The sequence below is a fragment of the Equus quagga genome, chromosome 9 (genome assembly GCF_021613505.1).
Source record: "Equus quagga isolate Etosha38 chromosome 9, UCLA_HA_Equagga_1.0, whole genome shotgun sequence".
NCBI classification, from domain to species: Eukaryota; Metazoa; Chordata; class Mammalia; order Perissodactyla; family Equidae; genus Equus; species Equus quagga.
Window position 1 is genome coordinate 68,412,210 of NC_060275.1, and position 21,391 is coordinate 68,433,600.

The following is a 21,391-nucleotide window of genomic DNA, read 5'->3' on the forward strand; positions in this document are numbered from 1 at the left end:
AGCTTTTCTGTTCCCTGTACAAGACGGAGGTATGAGGACAGACAATAGATTATTATAAAATATACACGCAAAACAGCACATGTACCATAGATGTATGGGTTAAAGAAAAAAAACCAGCATTTCATTTGAACTAAGATGCTATCAGTTCAAGATATACCATTATTGTGTACACCATAAAAAAGAAAATGCTGTCAACTAAACTGATATAAGGATTTGTCACTGCAAATTTGTATTTCATACTTATTAAAAAGTTGTCCTTCAGACTTTGATTTTTGACACACATACTCTTGTGAATACATGAAAAATAAAGTGACTAAAACAAATTGGTTATTTCTACGACAATGATAACTACATCTCTCAGGGACCATCCTTCCAGAAATGTTAAAATGTGAAAATTAAATACCTATATACTCAACACCTTATGAAATAGGACAATTCCCAACACTACTGAATCTCTTGTGTATACTTTCCAGATGACATCTCTTTTCCACCTTAGAGATATTCGCTTTTCTCAAAAGAAACTATTAAATATGTAGTCATGTCTTGTGTAGCCTTGTTTTCCAACTGTTCTATAAATGGAACTATATTTCTTCTTCAACTTGCTTCTATTCAGCAGCAGGTGAGATTCACCCACGGAAATATGTCTAACTGCCAATGTTGTATAGTATCCCACTGTATACATGCATCATAATTTTTCAATTCTTCAACTGATGGACACTGGAGATATTTCCTGTGCTTTACTCCAAAATTCTCATGGTCTTTTCCTGGAATACATGTATGAGTTTCCTCAGGGTATCGATCTAGATGTGGAATCGTTAGGTGCAGATGATAGCCTTTTTTATTCTGATCACAGAGAAATGCTGCGGTGCTCTTTCTCCCCCCTCCTGAATATCCTGAGTAGACACAAATCCTGTTCTTTCTTAATCTATGGACTGGAATTAACATCTATGTTCATGGACCTTCAGACAGAAGAGGGAGAAGGAGATAGAGGTGCTTCTGAGCCCACAGAACGTGACTTTCGGTCATAGCCTGGGGAACCAAAGGCAGGTAGTGGTTAAAGCAAGAAGCAGCACTCCTCTTGGTTCTGCTGAGCAAACGTATGAGGTGGGGCTGTGCTAGGCAGGAGCCTGGGGTCTCAGGCTTCACTTTAGCTGATGTCACAGAAACTTCCAAGGTCATTACTATGCTGTGGGACATGTAAACTAAAAAAGACAAGTGTTTCATTGCAAAAAGGAAAGTATTATTTATTCGATGTAAAAGGCAAGCAGAGTGGAAACAGCTTGCTCCCCAAGACCTTGTGCCTCTTGTGATGGGCTTCCAAGGTTACTGCCTTCTTGGCTGCACTTGTCACAGTACCAGTGACCTCTAGCTCCTTACCACAATCTGAAGACTGCATGATATGGCCTCCAGGCTGCTCTCCTCCACACTGTCTCTACCCTATCTACAGCAGGTTATTATTTCTTAGTAAAGAGCCTATCCCATTGGATCTTCCACTTTGACAACCTTGCTCTACTGTCTGTGTAGTAAGGAGGGTTTTGAAGGTCTGAAGAAAGAGCCAGTTTTTTCTGGGGCTCTTATTTGAAGACCCTGGAAAAAGAGTCAGGATGATAATCAATAAAGAAAGAGGTTTTTATCTTGATTCTCACTTAATTTACTCATGGATTCTGAATCAAAAGTCTACTAATGATCATATCATTTCTTGGCTTAAAAAAAAAAAAGCCCACAATCAAGTGCAAACTTCTAAGTATGTCATTTGAGGCCTGTGACAGTCTGGACCCACTTGTTCTAACCATCTTATCTCCAACTGCTCCCCCATGGGCACACGGTACTTCAGCCAAACTTGACTAGTGACTGCCTCAAACACATTTTCTCTTATCCTCTAGCATGTGGTACTGTGAAGGCATTGCTCAAATTCTGTCTCACGGTGTAGCTTTATATCCTTAATATATCTTATCTCCCTACAGAGACTGTGAGCTCCCTAAGGGCTTTATTCCTAAGGGCTGCATAGCTCACTCTGCTCTATCCAAAGCAGAGAATCTGGCATACTGTAGGCACACATCAAAGTCTACTTAAAAAGTACTGAGTCACCATATCTTGTCCTATTAAACTGGAACATCTTCAAATACAAAGATCAAGTCAGATCTGTCCAACTGAGCTCATTAACGCGGTATTTGCTCATCTTCTTCTACTTTCCCACCTCTGTGAACAGCACTGCCATCCACCCAGACCCTCAGGAAGGAAACCTGGGGCTCATTTCATATTCTCCCCATCACTCACTCCCTCATCTAATCACTCACCACATTCTATGGGGTCTATGTCCATGACTCATCTGTGTCCATTCAGGCCTTTTATCATCTCTTCCTGCATGGCCATCATCCTAACTGGCCTCTCTGATTTCAGTCTCCCTGCACTCACCTGAGCAGGGAGCACTCTAAGCACAGTTGTGGTCAAGTCACTCCTTTGCCCCACATACCTCGGTAGGTTCTGTCCCATGACCTGCATGAGCACATCTTTCCTACTGCATTTCCTGCTGCTCCAACTACACAGAGCTGTGAGTATCCTAAACACACCCACCTGCTCTTTATGCCTTTGAGCCTCTATGGAAGCTGTACCCCGTTTCTCAGCATATACTCCCCACTCTGCCTGATTTGTCTTTATATATACCAGTTGTTAGCACAGGGCAAGGCATGCAGTAGGCATTTAATTGTTTCAAGAGATGAATGAATTGACCCACTTCAGGCAAGTTACGTTTACCCATGTTTGATAGATTGTGATGACATTTGAGATCCAGTCTAGTTGATATCCTCAAGTTTCATGAATGCCTAAAATATGTTCCCTCCTAGACTAGGAAGAGCTGCAAAAGAAGGGAAGGGAACCAATCTCTGGATAACGGCGCCCCATCTGACCTAGTCATGGATTGGCTCCTCCTCAACTTTTGAGAAAACCTGAAAAACAAAACAACAAGTTTAGTCAAAACAAATACCACATAATGTCAAGATTTTGATATATAAACACCATTTCCCAATAAAAAGAGCCCGGACTCCTTGAAGAAGTGGTTAATTGCAGGGCTAGGACATGGAAAATGTGAGTTTGGAATATCTTGTAGAAAATGCCAAAAAAGACAGACACTTGTTGCAGGAACATAGGAGACAAACTGAAAGAGTTACTAAAGGTCTTAGTTAGAATAATTTAAGCAAAATAATAATAATAACAGTGGGGGATTATAACCCATAGAATAAATATCCATGTCATAAATAATAATAATAATAAATAAATAAATAATTGAATAAAAACAAATGAGGGAGAAAGGATAATTCTTCCTAATAGTAGAATTCCAATTATTACATGTAAAGGGAATCAGGGAAACATAAAATCTCCACTAGGCAAACACCACAGGAATAATTGCTGCAGACAAAACCCACTGATGAATGCTAAAAGCAGTGAGCAAACACTTGGGGAAAAACAGGTTTTTGCAAAGAAATAACCAGTAAATGCAGTTTGGGATCCTGGAACCAAAACACCAATGAAATTCAAATGTTTAGCTGAGTTAATAAGATTGTACTAATGTTAATCTGGTTCTGATGATTGTATTATAGTTATGTAGGGTGTTACTATGAGAGACAGCCAGGAGAAGAATTTAGGGAAACGCTACTATTTTTTTGCAACTTTTCCGTAAGTCTGAAGTAAGTTTTTCTTTGTTTTTTTTTTTTAATGCACTTGTTTTTGCCTTTTAAATTAGCAATTAAATGAAATAATTCCTAAGTTCTGCAAAGAGCATAGGTTAGTAGCTAGAAAAACATAGGTTGAAATCCTCACTGTATTACTCATCAGTGTGTGTGTCTTTGTCCAAGTTACCGACATCTTCTGAACCTCCATTTCCTTCATTTGTAAAACTGAGATGAATAGAACTTCATCACTGATGGCTGTGTGAATAAGACACATGCACAAAATGCCAGGTACAGTGCGGCACAGAGCAGGCAAGAAACAAGACTTCCAGTTTTCTTCCCAGAGGAGCCATCTACTCACTGCATGATGGAGTCAACCTCCATGCATGTCCCTATTCTCACAGAGTTTACAGCTCAGAGTGGGAAACAGCCAGGCCATATCAGGTTCACACTGCCCCTTTCTTTATATAATGCTTGTCTGCCTGTGCTAGCTATGATTTAGCACCAGTGATTCCCTGAAGCAAGTGACAAAGATGAGAAAAGGAGAAAAGTTTGTAATGCCTTCCACTGGACTGCAAGCTGCTTGAGGGTTAGTGTTTCACTTATCCTAATTTACGGCATACATCTGAGCACAAAATATTTGAATATGAAATAACAAATCCAATAGAAAAGAAGGGAGGGAAATCTGGCCACTCACCTAGACCTCTTTTGGGTGGAGCTGAGGCTGGGGAAGGAGCCACGTTCTCAGCCCCTGGGCTTCTCTGGTCCTTCTCCTTTTTATCTCTCTGAATGGTTCCATGGGATTTTAGTATTGACTTATGTTCTCCCATCCTACCAGGAAGGGAAGGCCTTTGAGTGGGAGTTCTCCCCTTTTCCTTTCTCTTCCTCAGGCCCTCAGCCTGGGGTTGGGAGACTCTCTGGCCTCCACCCTGTTCACTCACGTTCTCTTTACTCTGCGAGGCTGAGACAAAGGGTCCCTCTCCTCGACCTTCAGCGGCCTCTGTAACAGGTCTGCTGGTCATCTCCCCTCCTGCAACCACACTCATGCTATCCTCAGGTGTTACTGCTGCTGCCCCTGGTGCTTCCCCTTGGTCAGGCCCTGGAGATGCCGTAATTACGAAAGAGAGTGGGTTCCTAAGCTCACAGTATGTGTGGGAAGCACGTTGTTGGATTTCTTCCCCATCAGCATAAGCAAGAGAGGTGGCCCCAGACACCTCAGCAACCATGGGAAGGCTCCTGATGCTGACCTGATCTTGGTCTCCTTCTCCATGGAGCTCCACAGTCTGTGCCGAGAAGGAAAACAGGAAAGTAGAAAAGAAAATAAGTGAAACTAGAAAGGGCTGTCACCTGTCTTCTTTAAGCTGAACAACACAGGAGCTTATATTTAGACCTTTGAGGTCATCTAGTCATCTCCCAGTGGATGCAGGAATCCCCTCTACAGTACCCCCGCAATGCTCACTCTAGTTTTGCTTGGACAGTCCCAGGCCCCGGGAGAGCACTACTGCAATTCACCAGGGAGCATCCTCACACTTTTATTTCATACACCTATCTTAGCATTTCTGCAAAATAGATTTCTAAAAGTGAGACTACTGGTCAAGAGCTATGCCCATCTTACATTCCGACACCTATTAACAAATTGTGTATATGTGCACAAATCATGCTGCAATGCACAGATGTACAGAAAAATTCGTGCATGACTCAAATAAAGGAAAGACTTTCTCATAGTTAAAAATGTCCTGCAACAGATCAGACTGCCTGGGTTGCAGCAGCAAGTGTTCCAGAATATATTGGACGGTCAGGATGCTGTTGAGGGCATTAAAACATTGGGTATAAGATTAGAGGAGCTGACATCTAAGGGACCTTGAATATGCAAAAGCACTCGGAAGCTCGCCAATGTGACAAGGCCTATATATGGTGGCTCATTTGGCCTGAGCTCTTCCAAATGCAATGTGTTTACCCAGTGACCCTGGGAGAGCAGGCTGGGAGAGCCTCAGCTGCTCTCTCCCAAAGCACCCTGGCCCGATCTCCGAGAGTCTCTGCAAAGGCTTACTGCTGGGCTCTTCTCGTCCTCTGCCTCCAACACAGGTATGTCCATTGTGTCACCAGCTGGTTCAGCCTGGGTACCACTGTAAACCTCCACTGGCGGTCTCAGGAGATACACCAAGTCTTCCCAGCGTGCAAACAGATCTTCCTTTGCATCTGAAGAGGGGCACAGTTGTAGGTAAAAAGAGCGGCCAGTGGCAAGCTTCAAGTGGATCTGTTTTTTTACATAATTGTAGACGGATAACTTTACAAACTTCAAAGGAAGCAGCCTATAGGGAGCAAAGGAGTGGGAGATTAGGTGTGGATAAACAGGAAGGAAAAGGCTGTGAGCCTCTTGGCCCGGCCAGTCCACTTTCTCCATTAAGATTTACCAAATCCTGCCCTCTTGACCTCAGCTCTCACATTCACCTCCTCAGCCCTGACATGTGCAGCCCTGATTTGGAGTAGACACTAATCCCATCATGCCTCATTTCAACACCTTTATGGCTTCCGACCATGTACCAAAAATGGTAGGTGTTAACCCCTAACTTACTCTGCCATACAAAGCCCTCCCACTGGATGTCCCCAAATCCCTTCCTGGTCTTAGTCCCACAACCTTCCTTACATAATCAATGGCCACTTTCCCCACAAAGCCTTGGTGAACTGCTGTGGCTGTCTCTGATCTCTGCTGCTCTGAAACCACAGTTGCTAGTCATGCTGTAGAAGCTCCTCTTGCTTTGGGTTCTACCTTATGGCGAATTATGTGCCTCATTTTCTTGTCCCTTCTGTATACTTCTCACAGGGAGCGACTCACCTGGTCAGCTCCAAGCTCTTTGTCGACTTGAAGCCCCTCCCAGAGGTATCTCGATCATGTCTGGCATTGACTGCACAGCTCACAGCTGGTCGTGCCAGCAGCATGACATCAGGTATTGTGAGGTTGGGGCTGGTGTATGTGATGCCCACAGTCACCATTTGCACACTGTTGTGCACATCGATCACTTCTCCTCTTTTGCTGATCTGTTGTTGGAAGAAAGAGGAAAGCAGCACTCTCTTACATTCTCTTCTATCTGTCCTCCTCTGCTCCACTCGTAAATAAAGTGTGTAGCACAGTTCCTGGTGTGCAGCAATAGCTCAAAGGGATGTTGGTTCCCCCCCCCACACACACACACAGTTCAAGCCCTGTACCATAGCAACAGCTCTGACTCATTTCCTTTCCAATCTGACCTCTCTTTGGGGCCAAACTCTACTTGCTCAGCATACCTGTGATCACGCATTTCCCTGCTCATAAGTGCCCGTGATCAGTATCAAAATAACAAATGCATGTTCAGCCCGAGATCCAGCAATTCCACTTCTGAAAATTTATTCTACATTTACCTGCACACACGCAAATTATGTACAAAGTTGTTCATTACCATGATTTCTGATAGCAAGAGATTGGACACAACCAAAGTCACTCACAGTAAGGGGCTGGGTAAACCATTTTAGAATTTCACAAAACAGACATTTTACTAAAAATAAAAACATCTTTTTCACCTTAAAAATGCCAATGCAAAACACAATCAAATGTGAACAGGTCATTCCAGACTAAAGGAGTAAAGAGTTGTGACAACTAAATGTAATACATGGTCCTAGACTGGCAAAAACATCTGCTAAGAACACTACTGGGACAACTGAGAAAATCTGAACATGTACTATATATTTCATAATAGTATTCCATTGACATCGAATTTCCTGAAATTGCGCCATGGTTACATAAGCAAATGTCCAAGTTCCTAGAAGATATATGAAAAACTTAAGGGTAAAGGGACATGATACTAGCCACTTCACCTAACTCTTAACGGATTCAGAAAGGATAATAGTCTGTGTCTTGTGTCTGTGTGTGCTGATTCTCAATCCTGCCTACATTACAGTAAACTGGAAGCTCTGAAATATCCTGCTGCCCAGACTGTTCCAAGTCAGTACACTAGAATCTGGGGGGGGGGGGGGGGGGGGTCCCAGGCATAAGTGTTTTCTAAACTGTCCAGATAATTCCAAGGAGCAGCCAAGGTTGAGAATCAGTGACAGATCTAAAGTCATGGAGCTCCCTGGTTGATTCTCACACGTCTATTCTTCCCTACTTTTCTCTCTCACATTTAAAAGGCATGTCGTTATTTACACCCAAAGTCTGGTTCATACTGCTAGGATAGAACCCACACCATCATCCAGTAAGCAGCGTAGAGTAGAAACTCCCTGAGCTGGACGTCAGAAAGCTTTGGCCTCAGCCACTTTTTGATCTGGGAAAGTCACTTCACTCTCTGGAACTCAGTTTGCTCCCAAGTAGAATGAGGACATTCATTTTGCCTACATAATGAGGTTGTGGTGAGGCTCACAGGAAATGGACACCAAAGTGCTTTCGATACTGGACAACACCATATAAATACAATGGATATACAGAGCCTAAAGTTCCTAAAAAACACACCAAGTGAGAAAAAGCAAGCTGAGCAAGGTACACCCAGTATAATATCACGTCTAAAGTCCACACATATAAAACAAGACTACACTGGATCTACAAGAGTCATAAAATGTTTAATAAGTGCACACATATAAAACGACAAAAACCTGCATGGGAATTCTAATGAACATATTCAGAACAGTGGTAAATGGAGAGAAAGGGAAATGCAATCAGGAAAGGGCATCCAGGGAGATTAAATTATATCCTTTTTTTCTTTAAAAAATATTAATCTGAAGCAAATATGGCAAAGGGTAACCACCTGATAAAATTGGGTGTATAAAGCAGTAAGTGAAAAAAAAATGTGTGTTTCCTCTACCTGGTTGAGGTGTCTGAAGACATCTTTGCATACTCAGCACCTAACAGGTCTTCCATAAATTCTTGTGGAAGGAAAAGAACGAAAAGGAAAGAATAGGAGATTGCAAGAAAGAATCAGGGAGAGGAGGGGAAGGACGAGATCATTCACCTGGATGAAGTCGCTCTCAAACATGGGTGCGTCTTTGAATACAGAATAGTCGCCATTGTACAGTTGCCGCTGCAGTTTCCCCATGGAGTTGTTGTTGAACACGTGTAATACATAGCACCTTTGGGTGCTGTGATACGATAACGTCCTGTTGCTACCCATGGCTATCTCTGGTTAAGACAATTGAAAAGAGGAGGCACCTTAACCCTGGCCCATGATCTAGCAGCACAGCACAGCCCCCAGGACAAGGAGTTAACCCACACATTACGCCATGTTGTGATTTAGACAAAGGGGTCCTCTGAGCAGACAGGGTCCCCGTGGGATTAAAGGAAGGCATCTTTGCTTACTTGAGGTGGGCCAGCACAAGGATGACTGCACAGCTTGGTGAACGCCGGGCAAGCCAGAGTGAGACCTTACCCTCACCCCTCAGCCAGCTGCCCCTGTGCAGTGAATAACTTGCACAACTTGGTGGGGTGGCCCTACTGGCCCTTGACTATGTCACAGACCTCAAACTTTCACTTTCCCGCCCTCCCTTGGCTCAGGCCTACAACAGTTCACTACTTTCAGTGAGGGTTCACTGCATCCAGGAAAAGTGGCCATCACGTCTATTCAAGCAAAGACAAGTCATTCTGTCTCACAGCTTTTCACTTATTCTCCCTCTGCCTGGCTCTTCCCTTTAGACTAGCGTCCCCTCCCTCCCTGTTCAGGGCCAGGGTCACCTTTACTCCCACCTCGGTCAATGTCCTTCCTCTGGTCTAGATCAAGATCCGTGCCCTCTCTTAGTCAGGGTCCCTCCCTGTCAGGTTCTCTGCCCCTCACTGTCCTGTGTCCTCCCCCTCGGGGCTCCCCACCTCGCCCAGGTCAGGGTCCCGGCTCCGCCACACTGATCTCACCACATTGCGCAGCGCGCCCCCTCCCCGGGCCCAGCAGCCCCTCCTCCCCGGGGCCCCGCAGAGGGGACTAAAGACCGACCGCTCGGCCTTTGTCCAGGCACGGTCAGGCCTGGAACAGACCCGCGCTCCGAGAGCAGAGGTAAAGCACCTGCCCCGAGTCGCCCCCGCGTCCCCGTGAGCACGATGCGCACCCGCACGTCCCCTCGGGAACTGCCGCCTCCGCCGGACCCCTCCGCGGGCCGCCTTTAAACTTTTCCTGACCATTGTGACCTGTAGCTGTCACATAACACTGTATCCTCATCCCCGCAGGAGCCCGGCAGAAAGAGACACCGTTCTCCGGCACACACAGTGAACCCACAGAGTCCCGACAGTAGGGGGCGCGCATGCACAGTCGCCTCCTTCACAGAGAACGCCTCTCGGAAAACCGGGGTGGGCGGGAGAGAGCGCGCATGCGCAGACACCACCTGCACAGGGCCTTGGCGCTCACGGCGGGGGGGGGGGGGGGGAGCGCATGCGCAAACAGCGCCGGCACAGGACCGGGACGCCCCTCTAAGGGCGGGCCAGGGGGAGAGTGCTGCAGAAGCGCTGCGTGGCTAGAGGGTGGACTCCTGTCTGCTGGCGGACTGGGCGGGACGGCATGCGCAATCATAGACACCGCAAGAAGTGGACCCCATTTTGGGGGAGGAGAGGGAGCGCTCAGGTATAGTCACCCTCCCTGGCTTCACTGAAATGAAGGGAACAAGTATGATGAGGGAAAGGACTCCTGTGCCTGTCATTGTCTCCTGCCACCTTCCATCTGATCGTAGGATCCATCTACCTACGCACGATCTGATCTGTAGGACGGCAACCCCATAGTGTAGTCCCACACAAATCCTCCATACATGAAGGGGATGAAATCTTAGGGGAAATATGCAAAGTAAATCCAAGGGGCCATTGGCTTTTCCTATCCCCAAAGAATGGAGAACATAAAAGCAGAAACAGCCCAGGTTCAGGCTACGTCGCTGAAGAGGTAAAGCCCCTTATCTACTCTTCTTCAGGCCCTTTAGGGCTGAGGCTACCCTTTGGTGAGGAGTGAAGGTGTCTCCGCTGTGCTATCCTCTGGACCCTACTTGGTCAACCTCACAGGCACACCTAGCTCGGGTAGAGGGTAGAGCAAGGTGACATCTTAGGAGCTAGGCCCCAGCGTATTCACTTCACTTTTGGTTTCCTTGATTTTCTCTATTCTCCATTCTCCATTTATCTTGGTTCTCCCTCAACCCCATTTTCATTTAATTTATTTAATTTTTAGGTTGTTAAATAGTTTCATACATATAGTTTATTGAGGTAACGTTGGTTTATAACATATAAATTTCAGGTATACATCATTATATTTTGCCTCTCTATAGACTACATCATGTTCACCACCAAAAGTCTAGTTGCCATCTGTCACCATATATATGTATCCCTTTGCCTCTTTTGCCTTCCCCTCAACCCCCCTACCCCTCTGGTAGCCACCAATCTATTCTCTGTATCTATGTGCTTATCTATTTATCTTCAACGTATAAGTGAAGTCATATGGTATTTGTCTTTCTCCATCCGACTTATTTCACTTAGCATAAAACCCTCAAGGTCCATCCATGTTGTCACAAATGGCAAGATTTCATCTTTTTCTATGGATTAGTATTCCACTGTATATATATACCACATCTTATCAGTTCATCTGTTGACGGCACTTGGGTTGTTTCCAAGTCTTGGCTATTGTGATTAATGCTGCAGTGAACATAGGCGCATATATATTTTCAAATTAGCATTTTCGTGTTTTGGAATACAAACCCAGGAGTAGAATAGCTGGATCATATAATATTTCTATCTTTAATTTTTTGAGGACTCTGCATACTGCTTTCCATAGTGGCTGTACCAATTTACATTCCCACCAACACGTGTGAGGGTTCTCCTTTCTCCACATCCTTTCCAACACTTGTTATTTCTTGTCTTTTTAATAATAGCCATTCTGATGAGTATGAGGTGATATCTCACTGTGGTTTTGATTTGCATTTCCTTGATGAGTAGTATTGTTGACCAGGTTTTCATGTACCTGTCGGCCTTTAAATATCTTTTTTGAACAGTGTCTATTTAGTTCCTCTGCCCCATTTTATTTTCAGATTGTTTTTACTTTTTGTTATTGAGTTATTTGAGCTCTTTATACATTTTGGATATTAACCCCTCATCCAATATATGGCTTGCAAATATTTTCTCCCACTCCCTAGGTTAACTTTTCATTTTGTTGATTATTTCTTTTGCTGTGCAGAAGTTTTTTTAATTTGTTGCAGTCCCACTTTTTGATTTTTGCTTTTGTAACTTGTGCTTTAGGTGTCATATCCAAAAAAATCATTGCCAAGACCAGTGTCAAGGAGCTTCTTCCCTGTGTTTTCTTCTAAGAGTTTTAGGATATCAGGTCTTATGTTAAGTCAACTTATTTTAACTTAATTTTTGTGACTGATGTAAAATAGAGGTCCAATTTTATTTTTCTATATGTGGTAATCCAGTTTTTCCAACCCCATTTGTTGAAGAAACTAATTTTTCCCCATTGAGTCTTCTTGGCTCCCTTGTCAAATGTTGGTTGATCATATGTGCTCGGGTTTATTTCTGGGCTCTCAATTCTGTTCCATTGCTCTATACATCTGTTTTTATGCCAGTACCATACTACTTTAATCACTGTAGTTTGAAATCAGGAAATGTGATGCCTCAAGCTTTATTCTTCCTTCTCAGGATTTCTTTGGATATTTGGGGTGGTTTGTGGTTTGATAACAAATTTTAGGACTTTTTTTTATATCTGTGAAAAATGACATTGGAATTTTGATAGAGATTTCATTGAATCTATAGATGGCTTTGGGTAGTATGGACATTTTAACTATTAACTCTTCAGATCCACTAACATGAGATAGCTTTCCATTTATTTGTGTCATCTTAAATTTTTCATCAAAGTCATGTAGTTTTCATAGTAGTTTTATTTCATCTTTTGCTTACTTGGTTAAATTTATCTCTAAGTATTTTATTGTTTTTGATGCTATTGTGAATAGGAGAGTTTTATTTACTTCATTTTCAGGTGTTTTATTTCTAGTATATAGAAACAGAACTGATTCTTTTATGTTGATTTTATATCCTGTAAACTTACTCACTTCCTTCTTCAGTTCCAAGAGTTTTTTGGTTGAGTGTGTAGGATTTTCTACAGATAAGATCGTATCATCTGCAAATAAGAATAATTTTAATTCCTCCTTTCCAATATGAATGCCTTTTATTTCTTTATTTTTCCTAGTTACTCTAGCTAAGACTTCCAGTACTATGTTGAATAAGAGTGGTGAGAGTGGGCAACTTTGTCATGTTCCTGATCTTGGAGGAAAAGCTTTCAATCTTTTACCATTGAATATGATGTTAGCTGTGGGTTGGTCATATATGGCCTTTATTATGTTGAAGTATGTTCCTTCTATACCCAATTTGTTGAGGCTTTTTATCATGAAAGGATGTTGTATTTTGCCAAGTGCTTTTTCTACATCTATTGAGATGATTATATGATTTTTATCTTTCATTCTACTAATGTGATATATCACATTTATTGATTCTCATGAGTTTAACCATCCTTGCATCTCAGGGATGAATCCCACTTGGTCACGGTGTAATTTGTTTTAATGTGTTGTTGAATTTGGTTTGCTAATGTTTTCTTGAGAATTTTTGCATATGTATTCTTCAGGGATGTTAGTCTATAGTTTTCTTTTCTTGTAGTATTCTTTTCTGGCTTTGGTATCAGGGTAATGCTGCATCAACAGCATGCTGGAATCTCACCTCAGCAAGAGTGGACTGCTACAAAATCTCTCTTGTCCATAGGTGTCTTCCCAAGTCAGCACTTTCCAGGCTTTTTCCAACCATAGCCAAGAAGAGTTGGGGAAATTTTGCCTACTCCTGCTGTTTTCAGAGCCCGTTCCTTGGTCTGTCTGCTTATTACTGGATGCATGGGTGGGTGAGACTCCCCCTAGGTGCCTTGGTGTTTGGTACTTGGGGAAACAACTCCCACAGAGGTACTTTTGTTCATGGATGAAGGTCTAATTAGTTGTCAAGAAAAAGAGGAGAAAAGGGCAGACATCTTATACTACCATGATGCTGACTTCCCATTAACATAGATTTAGAATTACTTTAATGAGTTTGAATTTTAAGTGGTGTAGAAAATAGGAAGAGTTACAAACCAAAATTATAATAATACTGGGTGTTATATTTTTCTTTACTAGAGATCTTTATACCTTCATATGACTTAGAGTTACTGTCTATCATCCTTTCATTTCAGGCAGAACTACCTTTAGCATTTGTTGTGGGTCATCTCTAGTGGTAATGTGCTCCTTCAGTTTCTGTTTATCAAGAGTGTCTTAATTGCTCCCTATTTTTGAAGACAATTTTCCCAAATATAGAATTCTTGGTTGATAAGTGTTTCTTTTTAGCACTTCAAATATATCATCCCACTGCCTTCTGCCCTCCAAGGTTTCCACTGAGAAATTGACAACTAATCTTATAAAGGATCCATTGTATTTTACAGGCTACTTCTCTATTGCTACTTTTAAGATTCTCTTTGTCTTTGGATTTCAACATTTGACAATGAGTCTGTGTGAGTCTTTTTAGTTTTATCCTACTTGCACTTCATTGGGCTTCTTGGATGTGTAGATTCATGTCTTTCATCAAACTTGGGAAGTTTGGAGCCATTATTTTTTCAAATAATATATTTGCCCCTTTCACTCTTTCTTCTCCTTCTGGGACTCTAATAATGTGTATATAGGTCAGATAGGTGGTGTTCCATAAATCTCTTAGACTGTGTTCAAAATTTCTTTGTTCTTATCTTTTGCTTCTCACATTCAATAAATGTTTTATCTTAATATTCACAGATTCTTTTCTACACCTGCTCAAGTTTGCCCTTGAATTCCTCTAGTGATTTTAAAATTCAGTCATAGTAATGTGCATCTCCAGAATTTCATTTTCCCATCCTTGGTCCTGATCCCATATTGCTCTCTGGTTTCCTGGTGATGCAATGATATAGAAAAAGCCAAAGGAGACCTTTAATATACGCTTCAATCTGGAACAGGATTGAAATATGTAATTAATTATCAAATGAGTAATTATTTATTTCTATTTATGATGACTAATATGAGAAAATAAAGTGCAAACTAGTATGTGAACAGAGAATACTAAGGTCTGACTTATACAGGTCTGATTTATAAAGAGAAGCTCTCTGTTTTTTAGCATACATGTCAAGAATGAGGAAAATAAGGATGGGAAGAGTGGTCCAGGCAGAGAGAGTGGTGGGAATGGCAGAAGAAAAAGCCTGAGGTACAGTGGGGTAAAGAAATGAGATAAGTCAGAAGAGAGAGGCAAAAGTTTGTCCATGTAGGTCCTTAATAACTGTGAAGGGTTTTTGGAATATAACAGAAATGATTGATTATCTAAGGATATTAATTAGGGAATTAAATGGTGTATTTTGCATTTGCAAGTCTTGTTGCTGTTTGGAGAAAAAGACTGCAAGTGAGCAATAGTTCTGAAGCCATTGGAGTAGTTCACATGTGAGAGGAGATTGGCTTGATTTTAGGTTTGATAATCAGTCCACATGGGAGAGGCAATAAGCTTGATTTTTAGGCTTGATAATGAATCCCTCATAGGAAGAGACTCAATGATGAATCCATCATCAGAAGAGCCTCACAATAAGGAATGGATGCTTGGTCTCACACCCTTAGTCCTATGAAGTGGCAACAATTTGTATTTTCTTCACAGGCTTGCAACATGTTTCATGTCTACTCCTGAGATTCAGGTGTAAGTGCACTCATGTAATTTCCCCGTGTAATTTTCTCTCACCACATTTCCTTGGTTTCTCTTAATCACTTTCTTCTAAACTTTATGTTTCCTCTTCCTCCTGGACTTGACTTTTGAGGACTGTTGTTAGTCCTTATCAGATCTGTCTGGTTCAAATCTTGGATAGAAAGAAAGTAATGCATTGGAATCTGAGATAGGATGGGAATTGGGTGATATAGGGAAGGAGGCATCATTGGTCTGGGCTTTAGGAATTAATGTACGTTTAAAAGTCTAATATCTCACCTTGGAAGAGTTAATCACTGATTAATATATTAATTGTGTTTTATGTTTAACCAGACAAATTATATTATCTAAAGCTTCCTTCTAGAGGGTTAACATTGAAAGTACTTGGCTCTGCATACTGAGAGAAAAAGATTATTGATCCACATATGAGAGACTTCAAAAAATTATGCCAAATGGGTATTTGTATGCATAGCTCTGGAGCTTAGAGTTGTGGCCTGGTCTAGAGTTAAAAATTTACAAGTTTTCAACATATAGATGAGATTTGAAAATGAGGGAATAAATAAAAGTTCTCAAAGAGTATAAACAACAACAAAAATAAGACAATAAATGACACAGCACAGAGGAATTTGGAAACATAAATTTTAAGTGAAGGAAGAGAAACCAAAAAAGAAAGGAATAAGAAAGAAGAACCATAGAGGTAGGAGGGCATTCATGAGGTAGTTAAACAGACTCTTTGAAGGGATGAGAGTGTTCTCAGAAGGAAGAGACAGTGAGTAGGGGAAAGTGAAGATTAAAAATTTTTCATCAAAATTCTCAACACACAAGTTATTGTTGTTCCTGGGAAGGGCAGTGTCTTTCAACTTGGGAGGATGCACACCAGAATAGTGACGGTGAGGGAGGTAATAGTCTATAAAGAAATGGAAGTGATATTCAAAGAAAGAATAGCTGAGAACTTCCCAAACCTGGGGAAAGAACTGGACATGCAAGCACATGAAACTAATAAAACTTCTAACTACCTCAGTCCAAAAATACCTTCTCTAAGGCATATACTATTAAAACTGTCAAAAGACAGTGACAAAGAAAAAATATTAAGGGCAGCAAGACAGAAGAAAATAACCTACAAGGGAAACCCCATCAGGCTTTCAGTGGATTTCTCAGCAGAAACCCTACAGGCTAGGAGAGAGTGGAATGATATATTCAAAATACTGAAAGACAAAAACTATCACCCAAGAATACTCTACCCAGCAAAATTATCCTTCAGATGTGATGGAGAAATATAGGCTTTCCCAGACAAACAAAAGCTGAGAGAGTTCATCACCACTAGACCTGCCTTACAAGAAAAATTGAAAGGAGCCCCCCATCAGAAACAAAAGGCAAAGGTTTACAAAACCTTGAGCAAGGAAATAAACAGGCAAAATCAGAGAATTGCAGCTCTATATCAGAATAGGTTAGTAAACACTTAATTATACATAAAAGATAAAGGGAAAGAAAGCATAAAAAATAACTGTAACCACCACAATTTGGTCACAAACACACAACAGAAAAAAATAATTATTTGTGACAAGAAAAACACAGAAGGGGAAGAGGCTGGGGATGAAACCTGCATAGGTTAATGGAGATAACAGGCTATCAGAAAAAAAGGACTATCTCATCTATGAGATCTTTTATATAAACCTCATGGTAGCCACAAAACAAAAAGTCAGAGCAGAGTCACAAAGCATAAATAAAGAGAAAACCACCAAACTGAAATTGCAGACACAAATACAAGGAAAAAGAAATAAGGGAAATATAGAATGACCAGAAAACAAAAGATAAAAAGACAGTATTAAGCCCTCATATATCAATAATCTCTCTAAATGCAAGTGTATTGAATTCACCAATCAAAAGACACAGAGTGGCTGGGTGGGTTGAAAAACAAGACCCAACATTATGCTTTTCCAGGAAACACATCTCAGCTCTAAAGACAAACATAGGCTCAGAGTGAAGGGATGGAAGATGATACTCCAGGCAAATAGCAACAACAACAAATAGATGTAACTATACTTAGACAAAATAGACCGCAAGATAAAAAAGATAACAAGAGACAACAATGGGCATTATATAATGATAAAAGGGACATTCCACAAAGAAGACATAACACATTAATATATGTGCACTTAACACAGGAGGACCAAAGTATATAAAGCAACTATTAACAGACCTAAAGGGAGAAATTGACAGCAACAAAATAATAGTAGGGGACCATAACACCCCAGTTACATCACTGGATAGATCATCCAGACAGAAAGTCAACAAGGAAAAAGTGGACTTCAATAAACCAGATGATCTTAATAACTATATATACAACATTCTATCCAAGAAGACACATTCTTCTCAAGTGGACATGGGGTATTTTCAAAGATAGACCGTATGTTGGAATAGTATAAAACTAGAAATCAACTACAATAAAAAAAACTGGAAAGTCACAAATACGTGGAGACTAGACAACATGCTACAGGATCAATGAAGAAATCAAAGGAGAAATCAAAATATACCAGGAGACAAATGAAAATGAAAGCACAACATACCAACTCTTATGGGATGCAGCAAAAGTGGTACTAAAAGTGAAATTTATAGCAATACAGGCCTACCAAAACAAACAAGAAAAATTCAAATAAGCAATCTTACACTATACCTAAAAGAAATAGAAAAAAGAATAAACAAAACCCAAAGTCAGTAGAAAGAAGGAAATAATAAAAATCAGAGCAAATTCTTAGAATTATACAATCTCCCAAAACTGAATCAAAAAGGAATAGAGAATATGAATAGACCAATCACAAGTAAAGAGATTGAAATGGTAATCAAAATCCTCCCAAGAAAAGTCTAGGACCAGATGGCTTCCCTGGAGACTTCTACAAAACACTCAAGATTCAATATCTATCCTCCACAAACTATTCCAAAATATTGAAAAGGATGGGATGATTCCTAACTCATTCTACAAGGCCAACATTACCCAGATAAGAAAAACAGACAAGGACAACATAAAAAAGGAAAATTGCGGGGCCTATATTGCTGGTGAACCTAGATGCAAATATCCTCAATAACATATTACCAAATTGAATACAACAATACATTAAAATGATCATATATACAATCAAGTGGGATTTATTCCAGAGATTCTGGGATGGTTCAACATCTGCAAGTCACTCAAGGTGATACACCACATTAACAAAATAAAGAACAAAAATCATATGATAATCTCAATAGATGCAGAGAAAGCATTTGACAAGATCCAACATCAATTTATGATAAAAACTCTCAATAAAATGGATATAGAAGGAAAGTATCTCAACATAATAAAGGCCATATATGACCAACCAACAGCCAACATCATACTCAACAGTGAAAAACTGAAGCAGTCCTCTGAGAACAGGAACAAAGCAAGGATGACAACTTTTACCACTCTTATTCAACATAGTAGTGGAGAAATTAGGCCAGAATCTAGGAATAGCCAGAACACCCAGAGAACTAGGCAAGGAAAAAGAAAAAGGGATCTAGATAGGAAGGGAAGAAGTAAAATTGTCACTATTTGTAAATGACATGATTCTATATACATAGAAAATCTTAAAGAATCCGCCAAAAAAGCTATGAGAAATAATCAACAAATACAGTAAAGTTGCAGGGTACAAAATAAACATAGAAAAAATTAGTTGCATATCTATAACTAACAACAACTATCAGAAAAATAAATTAAGAATACAATCCCATTTACAGTAGCAAAAAAAAAAAAAAGAAGAAAATACCTAGGAATGAATTTAACCAAGTAGATGAAAGACCTATACACTGAAAACTATAAGACATTATTGAAAGACATTAAATTGACATAAAGAAACAGAAACATATTCCATGCCCATGGACTGGAAGAATAAACATAGTTAAAATGTCTGTACTACATAAAGTAATCCCAGTCAGAATCCCAGTGATATTCTTCATGGAAATAGAACAAAGAATCCTAAAATTTATATGGAACAACAAAAGATCCCAAATAGCCAAAGCAATTCTTAGAAAAAAGGAACAAAGCTGGAGGTATCACAGTCCCTGAATTCAAAATATACTACAAAGCTATAGTAATCAAAACAGCATGGTACTGGCACAAAAACAGACACGCAGATCAATGGAACAGAAGTGAAAGAATAGAAATAAAACCACTCAACTATAGATAGCTAGTCTTCAATAAAGTGGCCAAGAACATACAATGGATAAAGGAAAGAATGGATAAAGGGTGAAAGAGGTAAAGGGGCGCATATGTATGGTGATGATAAAAACTGGACTGTTGATGGTGGACATGATGCAGTCTATTCAGAAATGTAGTGATGTACACCTGAAATTTACACAATGTTGTAAGCCAACATGATCTCAATAAAATAATTTTTTAAAAAATAAGTGAAAGCAATTGTGCACATAAACAATTACCCTGAGGAATGCATTGTGAAGATGTGAGAAAAATGCTGATGTATTTCTGTTAAATAGACGATTTTATTGTCTAAGTTTGAACACTTGTGGTAACGGTCCTTTCGTGAGGAAAACTCGGGATGAAATATGCAGGGTAATAACTGATAGCCTGAGATTGAAAAGGAAGGGATCTAGGACAAGTGTGGTGATGTCAACATTCAATAGGAAAAATATTTAGTTTACTGTAGGAAGGAAAGAGAGATGATAATTGCAATCTGATGAGGGTCTAAAGAAATGGAGACTAGTTAATGAGCAAGATCTCACCTGGGAACTTACGTGGATTATGTTTCATCTTTCAATTCTGAGACGATGTTAGCTCCTTTTTACCAAAGAGAAGTGAGGATGGGGTTTGAAGGAAATGGTGAAGATATGTCATAATTCATTTGTAAGTTGGAATTGACAGCTGGCTAAAGATGTAAGGGTGTATTTGGAAGCAAAATTAAGTGTTGAGTTGGAGTAGGATCTCATCGATTTGTTGTGATACTGTCTTACCTGTTTGTGTACTTTGGTTTAAGATCATTCAGCTGTTGTTTGGACTCAGATACATATGTTGAAACGCAGGGTTCATTTGGGGTTGAGGCTTAGCTCTGTCAGTATAATTGGAAATAGTGGCAAAGGAGTGATGGGTTTTAGGGTCTCAGATTATAAAGAGCAAACATTGAGATAGAAGTCAAAATTTTTTTTAAATGCAGTTGTATCAATTATTTGAGCTATAAGGATTGATAGGATGTGACACTTGGAAGTTTCATTGCTTAAGTTAGGAATTTAAGCCATCACTCCATTATGGTGACAATACAGCCCAAAATATGGCTAGGAGCAAATGAGATAAACAGAACATTACAGGAAAGAGTCAAAGACCTGAGAATGAGGTGCCAAAAGGCTGAGGGCAAGATTTAGCTCATGAAAAAAGGTCATTATCCTGGTGTCGTCTATAATTGAGAAAATGTGGCCAGTAGTAAAGTGAACAGGCCCAATGAGGGATGAATGGGATGTATACTTCCTTAGCATGACACTTAAAAGATGTTTGAAAAATTGAATGGGGGAACAATATTCTAGGCAGCATTAAAGAGCAAGGAATATATCCTGTCCACAAACTGACCCTGAAGTAGAATGGAAGAGAGATGTTAAGCAGTTCCACTTGAGTTAGTCCCAAGTTTTTGATTAGGAAAGAAGGTCATAATGTGTGTTTCTGATTACTGATGGATTCTTCTGATAGCAGGAATGCAGACATAGAGGCAGGCCACCATTTTTGTAACCACCATTGGCTTAAGTTGCTTCCAGGGGATTTAAAAAGAAGTATCTGTTTTTATATCTTCATTTCTTTTCCTTTTTTCCCCTTTTTAGAGTCAGCTATTTAAGGATTAGGACATCAAAAGCAACCATATATATGGTACAATTTAAAAAGTCATTTGCACACCTAGGGAAAGATGCAGGCCTGATGTTTACATCTCAGGGTGGTTCTCAGCACAGAGCACTTACAAACAAAACAAAACAAACAAAAAAGCAACCTGAAATATTAGGAGATTCTAATTCCCAGATTTAT

The 21,391-nt window shown here is 40.4% G+C and overlaps 2 protein-coding genes across 5 annotated transcripts in view; one reads left to right on the plus strand and one right to left on the minus strand.

Annotated features, from left to right (window-relative positions):
* Window positions 1–1,261: 1,261 nt before the first annotated feature.
* GARIN6 (golgi associated RAB2 interactor family member 6) lies at window positions 1,262–9,859 on the minus strand. Of its 4 annotated transcripts, none has more exons than XM_046672062.1 (6): window positions 9,723–9,859; window positions 8,642–8,808; window positions 6,502–6,704; window positions 5,716–5,977; window positions 4,913–4,948; window positions 1,262–2,945 (listed from the first exon to the last, which is right to left on the minus strand). In XM_046672062.1, exons 1-6 carry the CDS (start codon window positions 9,793–9,795, stop codon window positions 2,907–2,909), a joined length of 780 nt encoding a protein of 259 aa, XP_046528018.1. In that variant the 5' UTR covers window positions 9,796–9,859; the 3' UTR covers window positions 1,262–2,906. The 4 variants fall into 4 exon arrangements, with proteins under 4 accessions (XP_046528018.1, XP_046528017.1, XP_046528016.1 ...); XM_046672061.1 differs by having other exon boundaries at window positions 4,363–4,948; XM_046672064.1 differs by lacking the exon at window positions 1,262–2,945 and adding an exon at window positions 4,604–4,764.
* Window positions 9,860–10,114: 255 nt separating this feature from the next.
* CCDC125 (coiled-coil domain containing 125) overlaps window positions 10,115–21,391 on the plus strand; it is a 57,377-nt gene continuing 46,100 nt past the window's right edge. The window contains exon 1 of the mRNA XM_046672408.1: window positions 10,115–10,231. The gene's annotated coding sequence lies outside the window, so the exon portion shown is untranslated. The remainder of the gene's footprint in view (window positions 10,232–21,391) is intronic.

What these genes read in the sequence shown, in the direction of transcription:
- GARIN6 (XM_046672060.1), bottom strand. Translation starts at nt 9,795, where the DNA reads ATGGTCAGGAAAAGTTTAAAGGCGGCCCGCGGAGGGGTCCGGCGGAGG. An exon ending in AAGAGCTTGGAGCTGACCAG is followed by an intron (nt 5,978 to 6,501) that starts GTGAGTCGCTCC and finishes TGCTCCCTATAG; the next exon opens with GCTGCTTCCTTTGAAGTTTG. An exon ending in AGGACGAGAAGAGCCCAGCA is followed by an intron (nt 4,949 to 5,715) that starts GTAAGCCTTTGC and finishes TTCTCGGCACAG; the next exon opens with ACTGTGGAGCTCCATGGAGA.